Source organism: Ambystoma mexicanum, chromosome 3p (genome assembly GCF_040938575.1).
Source record: "Ambystoma mexicanum isolate Mex_15411 chromosome 3p, UKY_AmexF1_1, whole genome shotgun sequence".
Taxonomy (NCBI): Eukaryota; Metazoa; Chordata; class Amphibia; order Caudata; family Ambystomatidae; genus Ambystoma; species Ambystoma mexicanum.
In genome coordinates, this window is record NC_090925.1 from 348254779 (window position 1) to 348273007 (window position 18229).

General features: G+C 45.7%; 1 protein-coding gene and 1 long non-coding RNA gene across 6 annotated transcripts in view; one reads left to right on the top strand and one right to left on the bottom strand.

The window, feature by feature from the left end:
- Positions 1-18229, top strand: part of LOC138580431 (uncharacterized) — a 624618-nt gene that overhangs the window by 474577 nt on the left and 131812 nt on the right. The gene's annotated exons all lie outside the window — the stretch shown is intronic.
- The window catches only part of LOC138580430 (filamin-A-like), a 456077-nt gene that overhangs the window by 336131 nt on the left and 101717 nt on the right, over positions 1-18229 (bottom strand). For all 5 annotated transcript variants that reach the window (XM_069650971.1, XM_069650969.1, XM_069650970.1 and 2 more), the window contains exon 2: positions 13864-14307. In XM_069650971.1, coding sequence (XP_069507072.1) covers positions 13864-14155 — 292 coding nt within the window. In that variant the 5' untranslated portion in view covers positions 14156-14307. The remainder of the gene's footprint in view (positions 1-13863; positions 14308-18229) is intronic.

Sequence of the window (18229 nt, forward strand, 5' to 3'; positions counted from 1 at the left end):
TTGAATGTGGTGCCACCAGAAGTTAGCATATTATGGTGCGCTTTGAAAAAAGTAGTGACTCACGTCTACCCACGTTTACCCTCGACTTCAGCCCCACTTGCCACAAAAAAAATATTGGCTCCAGCGACAGTGAAAGCCAGGTGATAAGTAAAAGCAGGCCATAGCTAGCCCCGCCACCCATCTAAAATGGGAGTATTTCAACAGTCTTTTGAAAGGGGGTGGGGCATTGAAGGATACGCTAAAACTCCCCTAAGCAGAACTTCTAATGGGTCCCCATTTAGCAATGCATTCCACTATGGGACGGTCTGAAGCATCTTCAACCCCCATAGGCTCCCAAAGATCAGACCATGGCTGCCTGCTGGTAACTGGGTCTGCTCTCCCAGTACATCCGAAAGCCAGGCATCTGGAGCCTTGGCATACCAATGGCAGCTAAAAGCCAGACATAGGGCTAGCATTTGATGGCGCCCCTGGTCTTTAGCTTGGTATAGGTATTTTAGAGTCATGAGCCTCATTTCAAGCAGCACTTGTCAATGGTTGAACACCTGAAGAACTGCCTGGTAAGAATCCCTCTGTGGGGTGCATTTAAGGCCCTGAAGCAAAAATCCAGGTCACCTAAAAAATGTAAAAACCATTTAAACATTTACCACCAAAAGCAGCTGGGCTTTGCTTTCCCTGGCACATGGGTGGCAAGCATTTGAACATTTCTCCAAGAACAGCTCTGCGTTTGCTTTTCTTGCTTCTGAACATCAAAGTTATGCACTACATCCAAAATGGCCTGGTCTTACTGAACCACATGAGGGGCAAGGATTTCAACAATGCAACCCGACATGGCTTTTGTTTTCCCTTTCATGTGCACAGCAGCGCTCTAAAACACTGCAAATGAAAACAAACAGCGTGGCTTTTGCTTTTATTCCATGTCAAAGCAGACAATAGCTTTTGCTCGCACAGAAAATGTCAGTGAAATATGTTGTGGGTGGGGTGTTAACTAAAGCCATGTACATGTTTTCCCCCACAATCACTTCAATCACCTTGGAAAAGGCTCAGAATACCACAAAAACCCTTATTTGGGTTCAGACACAAAACCCAATTGAAAGCCTTGCCTCCCACTGGAAGTTGCACCTATAAGTGAAACATTCCGCAATGTGATGTGGCAGAGGGCGTTCCAATGCTCTGCCCTGCCAGAGTGGAATGCAGTACTAGCGTGGCCAGAGCTTGATCAAGAAGTTCCTTTTGCACTCACTACCAAGGACAAACTGACAAGGGTGTAATACAAGTTTTGTTGGAAGCTGAGCCAGGGGATGACATTTGGCTGGGGGGGGATAAAGCACAGCCCTCCATGTGACAGATCCTCCAAATTGACATTAAACGATTCATTCATTTTAGGCATTTCTCCTGGCACTCAGAATAAGACAAGTTCTTTTCTGCTCTTTCCATGTGATTTCCAGGCAGTTTAGAGACAAAGCGCATGTTCCTAGGACCATGTGGACTGAAATGGCCAATAAAGACTCGTTTCTGGGTGATTTATAAATGAGACAAATATGAACATTGGTGGAAAGATTGAAAATGAGTATGAACATGCTTAGTCATTTGCAGAGTTATAACTGTTATGCATTTCAAGACAATGACAACAAGGGGCCATGCTACCTCGCACAGAGTTGGCGATCGGTTTGCCCAATTCCCTATGACCCCCCTGAAACAAGTTTGAAGTTCTGCTAACTCAGTTTTGCTAAAAAGTTGACCGGAGAACAAACTATAATAAATGACAGACAGATGATGCTCTCTCCCATTGAACCAATAAGGCCAGGGGGCGGAGAGAGGAGTGGTAGGCTATCCTATCCCAGGGTACGATTAATTCTAGAGTACTCCCTCCCCCTGCCTGATTGTAAAATGAATAATGTCCCTTGGGCTATATAAGGGGGGACTGTACTAGACACAGGGGAGATAAGAATCCGGGGAGACAGGAGAAGGACGGAGGGGAGGTAGCTGAACCTTACCATCTTGCAGAGTGCAGAGACCAGACCCCTTGCCTCGCTGTCAAGAGTCCCGAGATCCAGCTGGCTTTCCAGAATCCCAAACCAAGGCTTACTTTTTAAGTAGCAGATGACCCCATTGAAAATCCCAATTGCCAGAATTAATTCACCTTCCCATAGTTTGTTTTATTTATATAGCGCTCCAGACCCGGAGGTAAGAGGGTGCGTAGGTAAGCGGTTACAGGATACATTTTACTAGTTATACATCACATTTAAAGTACAAGGCAAGAATGTCAAGTGGAGGAGGGATATGGAGAGTGATTGTTAGTTTTTATTCAGTAACCATGTGCTGACATGTTTTCTGAATGATTGAAAGGTAGAGATTGATTAGATGTTCAGTGGTAAAGTATGGAGGCAAGGACCGTGAAGCTAGTTCCTCCAGCTTTTTTTTAGGGTGAATCTGAGCACCATTAGGCATAAGGTGTTGGAGAATCTTGTTCTAGTAGCGGGGAGTGGGGGGTTTGGTGGTTCAAGGCTTTGCATGTGAGCCAGATAGTTTTTAGGTCGATTTTTTGTTGTATGGAGAGCCATTTGCATGATTTTCTAATAGTAGAGATGTGCCCTCGTCTGAGAATATTTAATGCCACTCGTAGAGAGTTATTTTGGAGTACCTGCAGTTTTGATTATGGATTGGTTTGCACCTAGGTAAAGACTGTTGCAGTAGTCCAATTCAGACTGTACAAGAGCCCTGGCCAGTATGAGGCAGCTATTGGAGGACAAGAAAGGTCTACAAGCCCTGATCAGCTTACCTGTGTAGGCAGTGTCGGAGGCAGTCATGTTGATTTGTTTAGAGAGGTTGGTGCTTGAGTTTTTACACTTAATGGGAATAGTGTTTCCATCGATGATACTATTGTAGTTAAGGGCAGAGTTTCAGCAGGTTGTTGGGTGAGCCGACAAGGGGGAGTTTGGTTTTCTCATCATTCAGGCAGAGGCCATGTGTGGCCATCCATGCCTGAACGATGGTGAAAAGTTTGTTGATCCGGGTAACGTCAGCGTTGTAGTTCCCAGATAGGGTGAGTATCTGGGTGTCATCTGCACAATTGGTGTAGGCAACACCCAGGTGGTCGAGTTTGTGAAAGAGTGGCTTTGTAATTATGTTGTACAAAGTGGGTGAAACACAGGAGCCTTGTGGGACATGTGATGGGAATAGGGTAAGCTGCCACTGCAGGAGAAGACCCTCGTGGTTCTATTAGAGAGGAAGGATTGTATCCACATGACAGCAGAGGAGGAGAAGGGAGCTGCTAATGATAGCTAGTTGCCGAGGATTTCGTGGTCAACCAAGTCGAAAGCTGCCGAGGTGTCTAAAAGAGGTAGGATGGCGGCATTGCCTTTAAGTTAATCAATCGGGCTTTTGAGGTCGACACAGCCAGTTTGTTACATGTTGGGGTCTAAACCCAGACTGACAAATATATTCTCTCACTCCATCCCTCCCTCCCATATGGTCAATGGCTTTGGAATCGTTATAGGTGTTGACCAGTAGGTTCAGGTCAGCAGTGGCCGGAAGTGCATTGAGTGGGAAGTAACAAGTGTATTAAGGCTTCAACAGTAATGTTGCGCCTATTCCTGGTAGGACAGGCTGGTAGAATGGGGGAATTCTTTTTTGGTTCTGGGTTATTGATATCTAGTGAGATGAGATGATCAGTCCATGTGAGAGGTAGGGAGGCCTTGCAGGTAATATTGCAATTTAGCACAGCGACCCAGTCGATAATTCTACCTTTTCGATAAGTGGGTTGAGAACGGAGTTGTATGAAGCCATGCTCAGCTAGGTTGTTGGCCAAGGAGGAGGCTGAGGGGCCATTAGAATCATTGTACCCAAGGTTGAAGTCTTAGAGGATGATGGTTTGTGCTGACGGTTTAGAGTTCTCAGCTATTAGAGAAGTGATGTCTTCTTCAAAGGATCCAGGATGACCTGGGTGCCTATATATTAGGTGAATGGAGATTGTACTTTTGGGAGAAGTCTGCTGCTTGATTATGAGATGTTCACATGATTTTACTGGAGATTAGACTGATCTGAGGTCTAGTGAGGATTTTAAAATAGCTACGCCTCCTCCACGAGCATTAGGTCTGTTGGCTCTGAGGATGGAGTAGTCAGGAATAGCTAGGGTTAAATAGGGTCCTGCTGCCTCATGTAGCCAAGTTTGTTATGGCGTGGAAGTCGAGGTTGTCGGTCAGGATGATATCAGCTATCTCTCTAGTATGGGCCACAAGGGACCTGACATTTATTAGAGCTCCTTTTAAAGGGAGTGGTTTGCAGTTGTTAGGGGATGTGCTATTTTTATTGGTCTTAGTAAGGAGTTTGGCTAATGGGTTGCTATTCATATGGGAGAGTCTGGTGCCTAGTCTAAGGTTACGGTCTGTGAGGTTAGAGTTGACGGTGAGTATGTAGCCAAGGTGATTAGTTGTTGCAAACTTAATGGGTTTGGAGTGATTGGGACTGGCACCAGCACCCAGGCATGGTAGGCTAAGTCTAGGCTGGTGACATGAGTTGTCAGTAATGAGGTTAGCTAGAGTGTCAACAAGGTGGTCACTGGTAGTATGGCTTTGGTAGTAGCTAGGTGGGAAGGGTGGTGTAGTGGGCAGGAACGGTGTGGGGCAGGGGATGGGGAAGAGTCTCGGGCATGCGGGTTTGTCTAGGCCATTATTGAAATCTATGTAGTCGTTTCCGCTGGAAGGTACACTATCTTGCATGACACAAAACGGGAACATGAGGGTGAACCAGGTAAGCATGGTAGGGATCTGCTGGGGTACAGTTGGGGTGTTTAGCTTATAGCTTGGGCTGGAATTCACACAGATAAGCAGATTCAAAATTGGCTATGGTGCACACAAATAGGCAAATCTACTGAGGTAGCTGTTAGGGAGATTATTTCCAATAGGTACTGATATATACGCAAGTATATACGAGGAGTGCCACAGCAAGGGATGAGGTAGTGCTAGTAATGAGATGTGGGAGAAGTCTGATCCTGGCGGAAGGCGCCAATTCTTCACGTAGACAGAAAATGCTATGGAAAGTCTATGGTGCAATCCGGCTAAGACGGTAGTGGATGTGCCGGGTATATTGTAGCAGCATGTATAGACGAACACTCATTTATAGAGTGTTTAGACTCTAGTACTGCTATGGTGCTATTTCTGGACACTAATTTAAGCTCACTATAACTGGATATATGGATAAGGGTAACAATGCATTTCAAGGCGCAAATGACAAACAATACGTTCTATAATCACTGTTCACTGAAAGTGACATGTCGGCAAATGGCTGTCACAAAAAGTTCCGATGTGAGCATGCTTCTCAGTCTTCCCACAAGCCTCGGAATGACGGAGTGTCATGGGAGAGTTTAGTGGATGTCGTGCTCAGAAGTCAACTGTTGCAGCAGTGATTTCTTACCTCAAGCATAAGTGGAGCTCAGCGGTCATGGCATTATGTTCCAACGGCTCGCGACAGGCTGTAGGATTATGGGACAGAGTAATACGCCATGCGCCAACGGCCCACCACGGACAGCCACAGACAGGCCGTTATGTATGCGGCCCTTTGGGACAGCGGCTGGCTTCTGCCTTCGGTCAGGGGGTTCCACCTAGATAGCGCGGCACAGCCAATCAGCAGGTCGCAAAAACAGTAGGTCTGGACATCAAGAGTTTGGGAAATGGTGCAGCCATTTTGGATTGGGTAAGCTGCAGATATAATGGTGGCAATGAGGCAATTACGCTGCAATTCCCTGTGCTTACTTACACGCAAGCTAGATTCTAGGCCAGCGTTGTGCAGAGGCTCATGATGCAGCGGCGATCCTCACGATGCCTCATCTGGTCCTGCAGTCGACCGCTGCGGGGGCTCCTGCCATGCCCGCCAGGCTGACGAGAAGAGAGATATCTAGATAGATTCTAGATAGTGGAATCTGTATTAGCCGGTGTAGGTTTGTGTATTACCTGTGATTCATCTCAGTTGTCTACATAAATCTGTAGCATTATTTTGAATTAAATCAAGTAATTCCCCTATGAAATTCACGTTAAGAGTTGGTTAAAATTCGAAATGGACACAGTTGTGCCTAGTGTCTTTCTTTAATAACTATAGTCATTAAAGTATAGCCTCAACAGAATTAGTCTAACTGAAAACTGAGTTTGCCCGTGTATTGTGTGCACTGCCCCACAAACTGCTACCTTGCATCAGTCCCATAAAAACTCAAACCGTGGACCATTTGAGAGCAACCTCTTGTCTAGAATCCTATCCGTTATGTGCCTCAGTCATTGTCCTTGAAAACCGATTTCGAAAGCTAAACCCTTTGCTACCGGTCATTGTAAATCCTGTGTAAATCGAATTTCCATTTGCCGTTAATATTTTCCTTTTGCATTCGCTTTCGCCCCAAAATAGATTTACCTACCTCATTTCCACGTTATGTGTGCCGATTAGTAGTCTCTAAGCTTCATCTCCTCCAGTGTAGCAACACAAATTTCCTGAGTAACTGTGCAAGTAAAAATCCAAACTGATTCTGCTGTTCAGCTCCAAAAACGGGTTTTTCATTTTCTTTTCCAACTTCCCATCTTGGGGTGGTGGGCTTTATTCCGAATCCGATTTTTCTCTCTATCCTTACGCCTTGCCACTGCCTTCCATTCAAAGGGAAGTTAGCTGATGTTTGGCGGTTAGTGTTGCAGGGGTGAGTGCTAAACCGTAGCACCATCACTTGACTCACTGTTTTTCCTGTTTTGCCATTAAAGATCTGTGTGAACTGGGTTAGGATTTCTGAACCAATTGTTCTGTAGGAAGCATTGAATTTGTGTTGCCACATATTAGTGGCGGTTGTATTTTGAATATTTTCTCCCTTCATAAAATCATAAATTATGAAATATCTTATTTATACACACTGGCCTGGTTGCTAGTCCATTGTGACATGGGGTGCAGGGGTGTTGCTAGGTCTGGAACAGACCCGGGGCTGCGCTAATGTCAGAACTGTCGGGACTGGGGGCTAGCTAGCCTTTTGGTTGTAGATCCTGAGATTCTATCCTGGGCTACAACCAAAAGACCAGGGGCTATAGCCCCTTTAGCCCCCCCCCCACCGCCCCTAGCAACGCCTCTGGGTGTTTGTGAAGGTTGGGTGCAAGATGAGTGGGGGTCTAATCAAATAAAAGAACCCATGGTTTAGTAAAGATAAAAAGCGTTATCGTCAGGGGAAGGAGTCCCTGGCTGGAGTGTGCCATGTTAGTGACACCTCAGAGGTCAGACACTGAACTGGCAGAAGCACTACCCCTGTAGGCTTGCATTACACCAATGCAAACTAGCAGCTCAGTCAAGGAATACACTCAGATCTGAATTTACACCATTACCAAATTTACCATTACACAGACTAGTCTGTGGAACTGGCGCCCGTAAGCTCTCTTGTATGAATGAAGAGAGATCGCAGGTGGTAAAGAAAACTTTGAAAGAGTTTTGGAAATTAGATAGTTGGGTTATAACCCATGTAATTCTATAGTTATGCGGAAGGATTCTCCATCTGCAAAATCCCAGCCACTTCTATCCCACAGGAAATGCTTATGCCAAGGTGTGTAGGTTCATTGTTGCCAGCAATAAACTGCCACATATTGAAGATGCAGCCTATTCTTTATAGGTAAGAGGGTTTATTGGATCATGGTGAATATCTAGACTGCCTACAAAGACTGGTCTGGAAAGCTGCATTTGTCTTTTCTAGCTTTGCCAAATGCCATTATCGGGCACGAGCCGTGTCTAGTTTCTTCACATGCTAGACTTCAATGGCGGCAGCTTCCAAGTTTCGCATTTCAAGACTCGCCCAGTAACTTGTATGTGTATTTGGGTCGAATAGTGGTGGAAATCATGCATGTGTTCATAGGTAGAGGCAAAGAATGTGTTCTTGTCTGTTTTATTGATTAAAATGCTGAAGAACTCATAAAAGCGATCTTGTAGTGTAAAAAACAAACACGACTGGCTAATTACTATTGAAACTATACGGACCTAACACGGAATAGGCTTTATTCCCTAGGACAAGGGAAGAATTTTGTAGAACTCATTTTTCTTGCAACAGAGCATGAGCACTATGTGTTTTACATATGTGTTTTAGGTTTGGTCACTTCACAACTAGGGAAAGGCCTGAGCACTGGGCATCATTTACTGAATCGGACTCAACCAAGAGTTGTCGTTTTTGAAACTATTACACAACTCAAAACATTGAAATATTGTCATTATTTCAGCTTGCTCAAACTTGTTTACTCAATTCTGAAATCCATCTTGAATTGGTGTACGCTCTATTTTGGTCTAGACATCTCGCATTCATTTTAGCATTAAATCGTTTTTTCGCTTTAATAGTTTTACAATTACAGTATTGTGAACTTCATTTCTAGTTGTATTTTAGTGATGTATTAATTATGTTATCTGTTTCTTAATGTAATATTCTTAAGATGTGTGAAAATGAATAGATTTTATGGTGTTGGATATAAAATAAGTGGCATTTCAAAAGTAACAATTTTTCCCAAATTTGTGTGCTTTCAATCAGCAGAGAGTTCTCGAAGGTTGGCGTTTATTCCGTCTGCCATGTGTCAAATCTGTGGCCCTTTTTACTGGCTGTTATTAACATTTGTAAAGCGCACGTTCGCCCAAAGGCATCATGGCGCTGGAAAGGAAGCTACCCAATCGAAGACCAATGGAGTGGTCGGGCTTAGAACAGATTAGTTTTCAACGCTCTTCTGAATCCTAGATGGTTAACAGTGGCCCTAAGAGATACAGGGAAGCTGTTCCAAAGTTTGGCCGCAGTGACAGAAAAGGCTCTACCTTCGAGCCTTGCCTGGTTAAACCTAGGGACAGTAAGCAGGTTAGAAGTAGCAGAGCGGAGGTCCCTGTCCGGACGGTATCGGGTAAATTTAAGCTGCAAAAATTCGGCTCCCTGACCATGAATTGCCCGATGAACAATGCAGAGATATAAAATGAATTTGCTGGTTCACCGGGAGCCAATGCAGTTGGCGAAGCACTGGCATGATGTGGGCACCATAAGCGGAGCCAGTGGCCAGCCTAGCAGCAAGGTTCTGTATACGCTGAAGGCGGTGTATAAGGTCGATAGGTTGAGACAGATCTTGCAATAGTCCAGTCGTGTGAGGACCAACATGGCCACCACAGGGGGGCAGAGGGCTTCCGGGATCAAGGGCATGACCCTCTTGAGAATTCGAATCTGGTGGTGGGTGGACTGGCACACTGCCGTGACCTGGTTAGACATCGACAAAGAAGCGGAAAGGATAACTCCTAAATTCTTTACTTTACTAACTGGATTGGGTAACGGGCCCAAGAAGCAGGGGTCCACAAGGAGACTGTTGAATCTAGAAGTACTTGCATAGCTGATCTATCACACTTAAGGGTCTCTCCAATTGCCATTTTTTCCTCCTCTTCTAGGTGCTCTCACTAGCACTGTCGGCTCCGAGAACCTCTCCACTACAGCTGTGTTCCAGTTCTGGACATTTCCACAGACTTCGGATTCCTACAATTCTAGCTGCTCCTCCCCAACACAGCGTCCCAATTTCCTAGGGGTTCCCCCATACTTTAGGAAGTCTAGGTCCTTATCCCCCCCCCCCCCCCTAGACGTTTATTACACTCCTGGGTGTCTCTCCGACTTGTTTCTCCAACTCTGACTAGTCCACCATAGCACACATTCAGAAAACCCCTCCCAGCCCTGTCCCATTAGGAACTTCCCCCAACCCACTCTGCAACCAGACACCCCGAACGAGCCACACTCACCCACCTCCGGTCAATATACAGACAAACTGCCAAGAAAACATTACATCCCAAAACTAAAAAGCAACATTCAAACAATCGTGACCAACCAACAACTGGGAAAAGTGTCGGAGGTGGGCAAGGGCCCCTACAACCCAAACCACAACAAACGTGAAAACCAAGAAATCTTTAGAAAATGGTCATTGCAACAGAACAGGAAGAAAGGTTACATGCAACCACAACAGGCCACCATGCCATCAAATGCCAACACAGTGAGGGAGCACAGAGACAAGCACAACAAAACAAAACATTCAAAAACATGACAAAAATCATACCCAGCACTATACCTCGCTACAGGCCACTACAGGGCAGCTAACTCACCAGAAACCTTAGACAAATATACAGGACACCTGGACATTGCAAGACAAAGGCAGAAAGATAAAGGAGGAAAAAAGGGAAATGACACCATCACCCCATACATCACCAGAACCCAAAGGGATCCAAATCAACGGCAACTAGACAAAAGGAGCCAGAAGAATTCAGGGACCCAAAACCCACCCAGGGCACCATACATTACCCTAGTGAACAGACACTCAGATCACTAGGGTAATGTAGATACTGCCATCTCATCAAACACCAATATAACAAACTAACAGCAATGGACTCTCAAACTCCCCTTCAGCTGGAGACCTTCGATTGTGTCGCCTGGATCTTTGATTTTCTAGCAACAGTCTCCTTCCAACGTCCCTTGGGTTGCACAAAGGTGCTGTTGAAAGGCTTGTGCAACTTGCATTGCCATCTCGGCCTTGGGTAGCTCCTTCCGTTGGCAACTTCGCCCGTACCTGGGTTGCCTTCTCCCCCGGCAAGGTCATGTTCCACCCATGTTCAAAAGGGAGGGCAAAGGGGACCCGCCAACGATATCACACCTACTGCTGTAGCCATTTCCTTGGGGGGCCTGCATTTCATCCTCGGTTCCTGAGTGTAGGTAGATCAGTCCTGGAAAAGGTTTACTGAGGCACGCTCCCAGTCCAGGTCACCCACCTCAGGCTCTGAATAAGGTCCTCCATGTCCCTAGAATAGTGGCATTTCACCACCACTGAGCAGGGAACATTCGTCCCCCATCACCCCTGTGGACCGTGTCAAAGCAGACTTGTCGGACACCTCCATGAGCTTCTTTAGCACTAGGGTCAACGGGAGTTTCAGATACCTCGGTGACCGCCTCTGTGCTAGAGACGCCATATCCGCAGATTGATCCTCCCTTTGCTGTTCTCCACACCTCCTTTCTCCACCTTCAAGCTCTGATTCACATCTGCTAGTTCCACTGCTCGCTGATTGCATCCCAGGTTCTCCACCCATTTTTCTACCTTCGCGAATCTCAGTGATGGCACCCAAGGAGGTTTGTACCTCTGCCCAGAATGCAACAAGCTCCATAGAAATAGTCTAGACGTCTTTCACAGACAGCCCACTAACAAGGCTCCACTCTGGCACGGCACCTTCCCCGCTTAATGCAAGCACAGTGTGGTTCTCAACTGGGCCAAGACTGCAGCCAGGGGGGGGGTGCACATGATGCTGTAGCCCCTCCCGTTAGTGTTCAGCCACCTCTGATGGGCGCCCACACAAGACCATCATATGGGCTGGGAGGGGTGTTGTCCGAGCCAGCACTCTCCCGCCTCTCCCACTCTGAAGGTGCTTTCACCGCCACACAGCCTGTTGCCGCTGACCCTGCAGGGTGCACCATATATCACTGCTCTGTGGCCCAGGCTCTCCAAGCAATCCCTGGCAGCCACTGCCTGACACTTCTCGGTCGTGCAGTGGCTGTCCACAGATGTCACAGGAGGTTGCCAGACATTTCGTCGAAAAAAATTGGTCGACCAGACAAATGGTCGAACCAATTTGGTCGAAAACCAAATGGTCGAAATTTTTTTTTTGGGGGGTACCCCCCCCCCCCCCCCCAACCCCCTTTTTTTCTCTAAAAACCCCTTTTTTAACTAAACGAAAACCCGAAAAATAAATATATAAATAAAAAAAAATTCGACCATTTGGTTCGACCAAATTGCGTCGACCAAATTGCAGTCGACCAGTTTTTTTTCGACGAGTTGACTGGACACCGTCACAGGACACCCATGTGTGGTCCTTCGCCCACTGCTGCAACGATTGAGCCCCACTCTTGGGTAGTCTGGGTTTCCACTCGCCGGGACTTCACTGTCCTCTCCAGGTGTACTATTTGCACCTGTTACAGGGATCTTCACTGGGCGCTCCCACCAGATCAGGGGCCATGGCTGTGCATTGGGAGAGAGTCAATATATAGCAGTTGGTGTCAACGTGGTGCAGAGGTCTGGTCCAACGCGGCCATCTCACTCTGCATCCGCTTGGTTTTACACAAGCAAGGAGTACCATTAATCTGCAGAAGAGGCAGCTTGGCCGGGCACTATGCTGGAGCAGTAAAATAAATGTGTAGCAACCACCTCCACCCTCAAGAAAACCTGCATCCTATCGGGAGTGAGCGAAGGGTACACCAACCTGACACTGCATTTCCTACTGACCATTGTCCACTTCATAGAACTAGCAAGGGGGGTGGGAGGGGCACAGACCATCCCATACAGAGTGAGTAAACTACCACTGACATTCTTAATCACTGCAATCAGGTAGCAACAGACTACTGCCCCTCCTCCCACCCCCCATACAGGCAAACCAAGGGAATAACCACCCATGCAGTCCGATCAATCAGTACACACCCTATCAGGAATGGGTTGACCACATTACCCATTGCACACCTCATACAGGAGAGTGCCACCAGACTGGCATCCCACTAACACTGCATAACCCACACAAACCATGAACGGGCCACAGCCCAAACTGGCATTCCCAGCAAACATTGCCTACCCAACAAACCGAGCAAATGGCCACTACCATGACATTATGAAATGCCAACAATAGCTACAGAGGGCCTTAAATTGTCATTTTAAGGAGTGGCTGAAATACATACAATATCGATGGGCAGCAGTAGCCGCCCCTCCCCAGCCTTTTGAAAGCAGGTAGCTAGATAATGCAGGTGGGAGGCAGGGGATATTTAGGAGTTGCAAAGTTCACCCATGGTCAGGGGCAGTTGGCAATAGTGGCGGCCTGCCCCATGTGCTGCTATGCGACTGCACTGCCGGGGTAAACAGGTGACCGGAATGCACATGGGAATCCAGAGAGGAAGTAGGGCAACCAGTGTCCCACAGACTGCAGACCACCACCCATCCCAGCACATGTTTCATGCTCAACTCCTTTCAGTGGTCTTGTCATGTGCTATTAGGGTTGCCCAGCTGCAGCACCGCCCCTCTAACCATTCAAGGGTGGTGCTGCAGTTAAAAGCATGACTCCCTCTCCCCCCCCCCCCCAAAACCACACACTTCTGGGCTCAATGTTGGTTGTGTTTAGTGCTACACATGTTAGAGGTGGTCCCACAGAAAACACAGGGTGCCACCCCAGTGGAAGCTACACCAACCAAAATCCTCCAGGGGAGTAGCAGGTGGGCACCATCACCCCACCCACTTTCCACCACCCCACACTAAGGAGTGGCATATAAACATGGCCTCGATCAGACAGGGTGGATCCAGAACCGGATACCCTGTTGCAACATTCATATGAGGAAAGACATCCCTTTGGCAACACGGCTGCCTGCACCTACAGTAGTCCTTTGCCAGGTTTCGAGGTGCCATTGGCACAAAACTAGCAGCAGTATCCCCTTATCCTGCACCAAAGTTAGATGGCAGTTTTATGCCGCTACAAAGAAATTCAGACAGGTTCACAAGTTTGCAGCGGTTGAGGCCTACAACCACACCCTCCCACCACCTACTGTACCACAGCAAACCCACCTCCTTACCCATGGGAACTGGTTTGACACCTCACCCACTCATCACCAGCTTATGACCCCAATGCCTCTTTCTAGGGCACCAGGGTGAGTTAGGCTATGCCCTCAGTGCCACTCTTTACGCACTGAAGTTTAATACTTTCTCACATGGCCAGCAGTAGGACCCTCTTCCCTATAGACCCCAAATGGAAAGCTCCTTGCAAAAGGACACATTTTAAGCAGTCATCCACATCCTCTCAACTACGCCCTTTCCACGCCTCACCAGGTGGATGACTCCTTACCTATGGAGACCAGCTTGATGCTCTCGCGCTCCAGGAACTCCAGGGCCACCGACACATTCTCTAGCTGCATCTGCCTAAAGGTGGGCCGGTGGTTGTACTTGCGGTACATCACTTTCTGGCTCAGCACCTCCAGCAGCGCGATGAGCCTCAGCCCATCGCTCAGGTCCGTCTGCAGATTGGCGATGCGCTTCTGCACGCACTTAAGGTGCTCATTGCACCAGCGGGTGAACGTGTTCTGCTGAATCCTCTTCCATGGCGCATCGTCCGCCAAGTCCTTCTCGGTAACCGGCATCTTGACCTTGTCTGCAGCTCCTGCTCTTGCACCTCTGACACCCAACTGCAACAGGCACCCCTACGAGCTGCTCAATTAATGCCTTCGGTGTCCGGCGCAGGGAGGAGGAAAATGAGGTCTGAGAGCTGGCTTTGGGTTAATGGAACCGTCACCTAGGGCGAGAGAGAAGTGGAGTCAGAAGAGTATGCACTGGATGTTAACAGCATAAGCATGAACACATTACACACTGGAGCATTTCTTACAACACAAGCCCTCCAGGCGTCACAGACAAACTGCAGGGGTTGCGGGGGTCTAGTTTTCAATGCAACAGTAGGAGCAGAGATGAAGAAGGGCCTGCAGACTAATCAGTTGGAATATAAAACCAAAACTCCCGCTGCCCCCACATAGATACTGAGCTCCGGCATAGGAGCAAACTGGACATTCAGATTAATAGCCATACACAGAGGGAGACGTAAACTTGGGGGACCTACCCCACTCATCTCGGTGGCAGAAAAACAAAAAGGTGTACATTGTTCGGGGCTCCTCCTCCCCATCGTCAATGAATCACAGTTGTAAGAAATGCTATTAACTCAGCTATTTAGACCCTATCCTGATGACGTCATTGAAGAGACACCTACAATCAATAAAGCAAGTCAAGTCGACTGACCGCAACCTTGAAGAAATCTGATGCCACGACTGACGATGACAAATGTGTACACATGAAGCACAGGCATCCCTGCATGTCATGCAGACACTTCGATTTATTGCTGGCAGACACAAAGAACACACTTATAACTTAAAGGACTGACTCTTGCTATGCAGAAACCGCAAGTTGCACAAGAATACATCTGAACTGATTGCTGATGCTGTACCATAATTAACAGACAGCCATGTTGAAATTAAGATGAAGACATTGGCAGGGATCAAAAGCAGAGAGATGACATGCAGACTTTGCTGAGAAGTGCAGGCCAGGCTCCCAATGCAGCCACTGTCCACAGCCTTTCCAAGGACAGAGGGGAAAGGTTTCAAGTCAACAGAAGATATAGAATTCCTGTGTGTGTAACAAGCTGAAAATACACAAATGCAAGCAAGAGAAATCAAATGTGTGGTGCCTACAAGCGATACAAACCTGGAGCCAATTACTTTGTTTTTAATACAAGGCTTCACAAAGAATTACATGATCAAATATAAAATATTACTCTAAAAAGATCCGATACTATGTTCAAAGCATATTCATTCCATATTAAATGTATACATAAATATGACACTGGATATAAAATAATTCACTTCATCTTTAAACCTAATTCAACCAACATACTTCTAACTTCTGCTTCTAACTTCTGCAGTTAAAAACTATTCATTAACAGTGTTCAGCTGGTTCCAATATCAGTTGAACACCCTTCTCTTAGGACAACATATCAGAGTTGCTTTTTCCCCAGGCATTGGACATTGAAGCACTACATGCCTTAGCGTTTGTATGATCCAATTTTCTTTACAATAGCTACAGACAGCAGTCAGTGGATTTTGCTTTGTCTTGGGCATATACAATTTACCCGTAGAAGAGATCAAGGAAGAACCACAAACTGCTCTCATCCTAGAGCAGGGAAATTGCACCAGATATTTGGGCAGCAAACCCAAAGGTTAGTCTATTGCAGACAGACTGGTGTACCTTTAATCTCCGAGCCCACAAAATAGTATAAATCAATTCTAGTTCCTTCATCCTTTGTTACCCCATAGAGGATTGGCGATCAGATCTTGTTGTTTGTCACTTCTATATAGAATGTCCTCTGCATCCCACCATTATTCCCAACATATTCTGGGGATCAACGAGCATGATCTAGAGGAGCCAAGTACCCCTACCCCACCTACTTTACCTGAGAAGTATGAACCAAAGTATGCGACATACTACACCAATCAGAAGGCAAGAAGAGCACGACTCTGCAGTACCCATAAGAATGCCTATACCCAAGAGAATAGGAGACAAAGTATCCATTAAGGAAGCCATACATTCAAGACAATATGATGGCCGATTGATTGCGATTCCTGACGAAACAAATAAACTGAATGACCAGAATGAATGGTGACGTCATACGAAACCGAATCGATTCCATAGATAGAAGATAAATCAGACCTGAGAGGCAGACTATTTATGAAAAATGAAGTACTAAGGATAAGTGACATTTTGGGATCAAGATGAAACTCATGGAAGAAACTTAGTTTAAACGTGTACAGATGCAATGAAATGCAAGCAGCAAAGCAATTATGAAGCTAGACAAATGCTTATAGTAAATGGATTGCGGCAAGCGCCAACATACACATAGATACCTCAGATACATATGGATTAAATAAAGAATGAAGGTTCCACTACATATATAGCAGTCTTGAACAAAGAAGGCCTCGAATTCAGTGTTGGTTACAAAAGCAATTGAATTAACTGAATATATTTCAGCTAAGGAGTTGAATGAACCATAGAGCCAAAGTCTTATCAGAACTAAAATTGTCTGACATTAGATACAATTAACATGAAAGAACAGAAGCTCCTGTTCAAGAAGGTTAATAAACAAAGATGTCAGAGGACTGTTGGAAAATGCAGTTAAATACACGAAAAAGGTTTAACTCATGGTGTCCAGTCACGTGATGGAAGAAAGTTGGATGCACGAGGCGATCACACCTACGCACAGAAGCCAGACAGTATCCATACTCCTTAAAAAAAATCCCAGAGAACAGTACAAACTCAAGGCCAACTTCGGACTAATTGACATTGAGGTGATTGAGTACTTTTAATTGGTGGGAAGCTGGTATCAAGAAAAGCTCACCCGGTTGTTCAGTCTGCATGCTGCTCACGTAGGTGGAAAGTTGACGGGGGGTTAGTAGCCAGCCAATTGTAGAGTACCACGTAGTTTGGGGGGGTTCTATAGTTGTGTAGCCAATGGGATGTCATACATTTAGTGACGTTCATAGTAGCCATTTTAAAAGGGAGGGCTTAAATGTCCCATGTGTTGTTGACTATCCAATTAGGTCTGTTCCTCTATACAGATATTATGCCTATAATTAGTATTTCACTTAGAGCCAATCCCGTGTCTCTATAGGTTTTAGAAACATGTCACGTAGGATGAAGTTGGTAATGACGCAGGTCTGTACGTCAGTAGTGACACATTTGGTCTATAAAACATTTTTCTTAAATGAATTGAGAGTAGAGTATCGAACGATTGCTGATGTTCGTTGAACTCCCGTTTTACTTAATTACATTAAAACAGACTAACTTTTTGCCAAGCTATTTGTGTCATTTGAAAAATTGATGTTTGATTCAAATCCTCATCCATCAAGGGTATTGCTACTCATCTTAAAGGGCTGGGAGTCCCCAGTTCAATGATCCTACATAAATCATTCAGCAAGAGCTTGTTTGATGACCATATTTTCCCCATGAGTATTATCCCTTTATATTGAAACCAAAATTGTAAAGGGCATAGCCAGTTCATCGCACAGATGTAAGCGGGAAGACTGAACACTTCTTTCCATATACAATGTTCAAACTTCTCCCATATGACAAGATGTCCATTTCCAAATCATACAAAATTTTAGGGGAAACCTTTCCAATATATTACAGTAATGGTTTAATAAAAAAAGAATGTCATTTGGTAAGTCAATTGATCACCCTTATTAATTTTCTTGATAGTTCTCAGTCTGCATGGCAATATGGAAACCCAAGTATATACTCTCCTGAACTAAGTTCAAACCCATCAATCCATTTTGAAGTACATTTTTTATTTCATTACCTCCAAACTGGATCATGTTATTTATCATTTATTACTAAATACATTTTTGCATATCCACTCAAGGCATCTAGCAGTCGGAGCCCAATTAAGACAATGTCATCGGCATATGCCAGCCAACAAAATCCTCCTATTTTTGGACTTGCATACTTCCCTTCAGGTTTGCCAAATATAGATTACAGAGGCAGGGCACCAAGATGCAGCCCTGCCTCAAACCTTTTGAGGTTTAATTTTTTTCCCAGAGGAATCCAACCTTATTTGTATCCAAGTATCATTATGGATGGATTCCAATATTGACAAAGGTGGGTCAGGAATCCCCCCC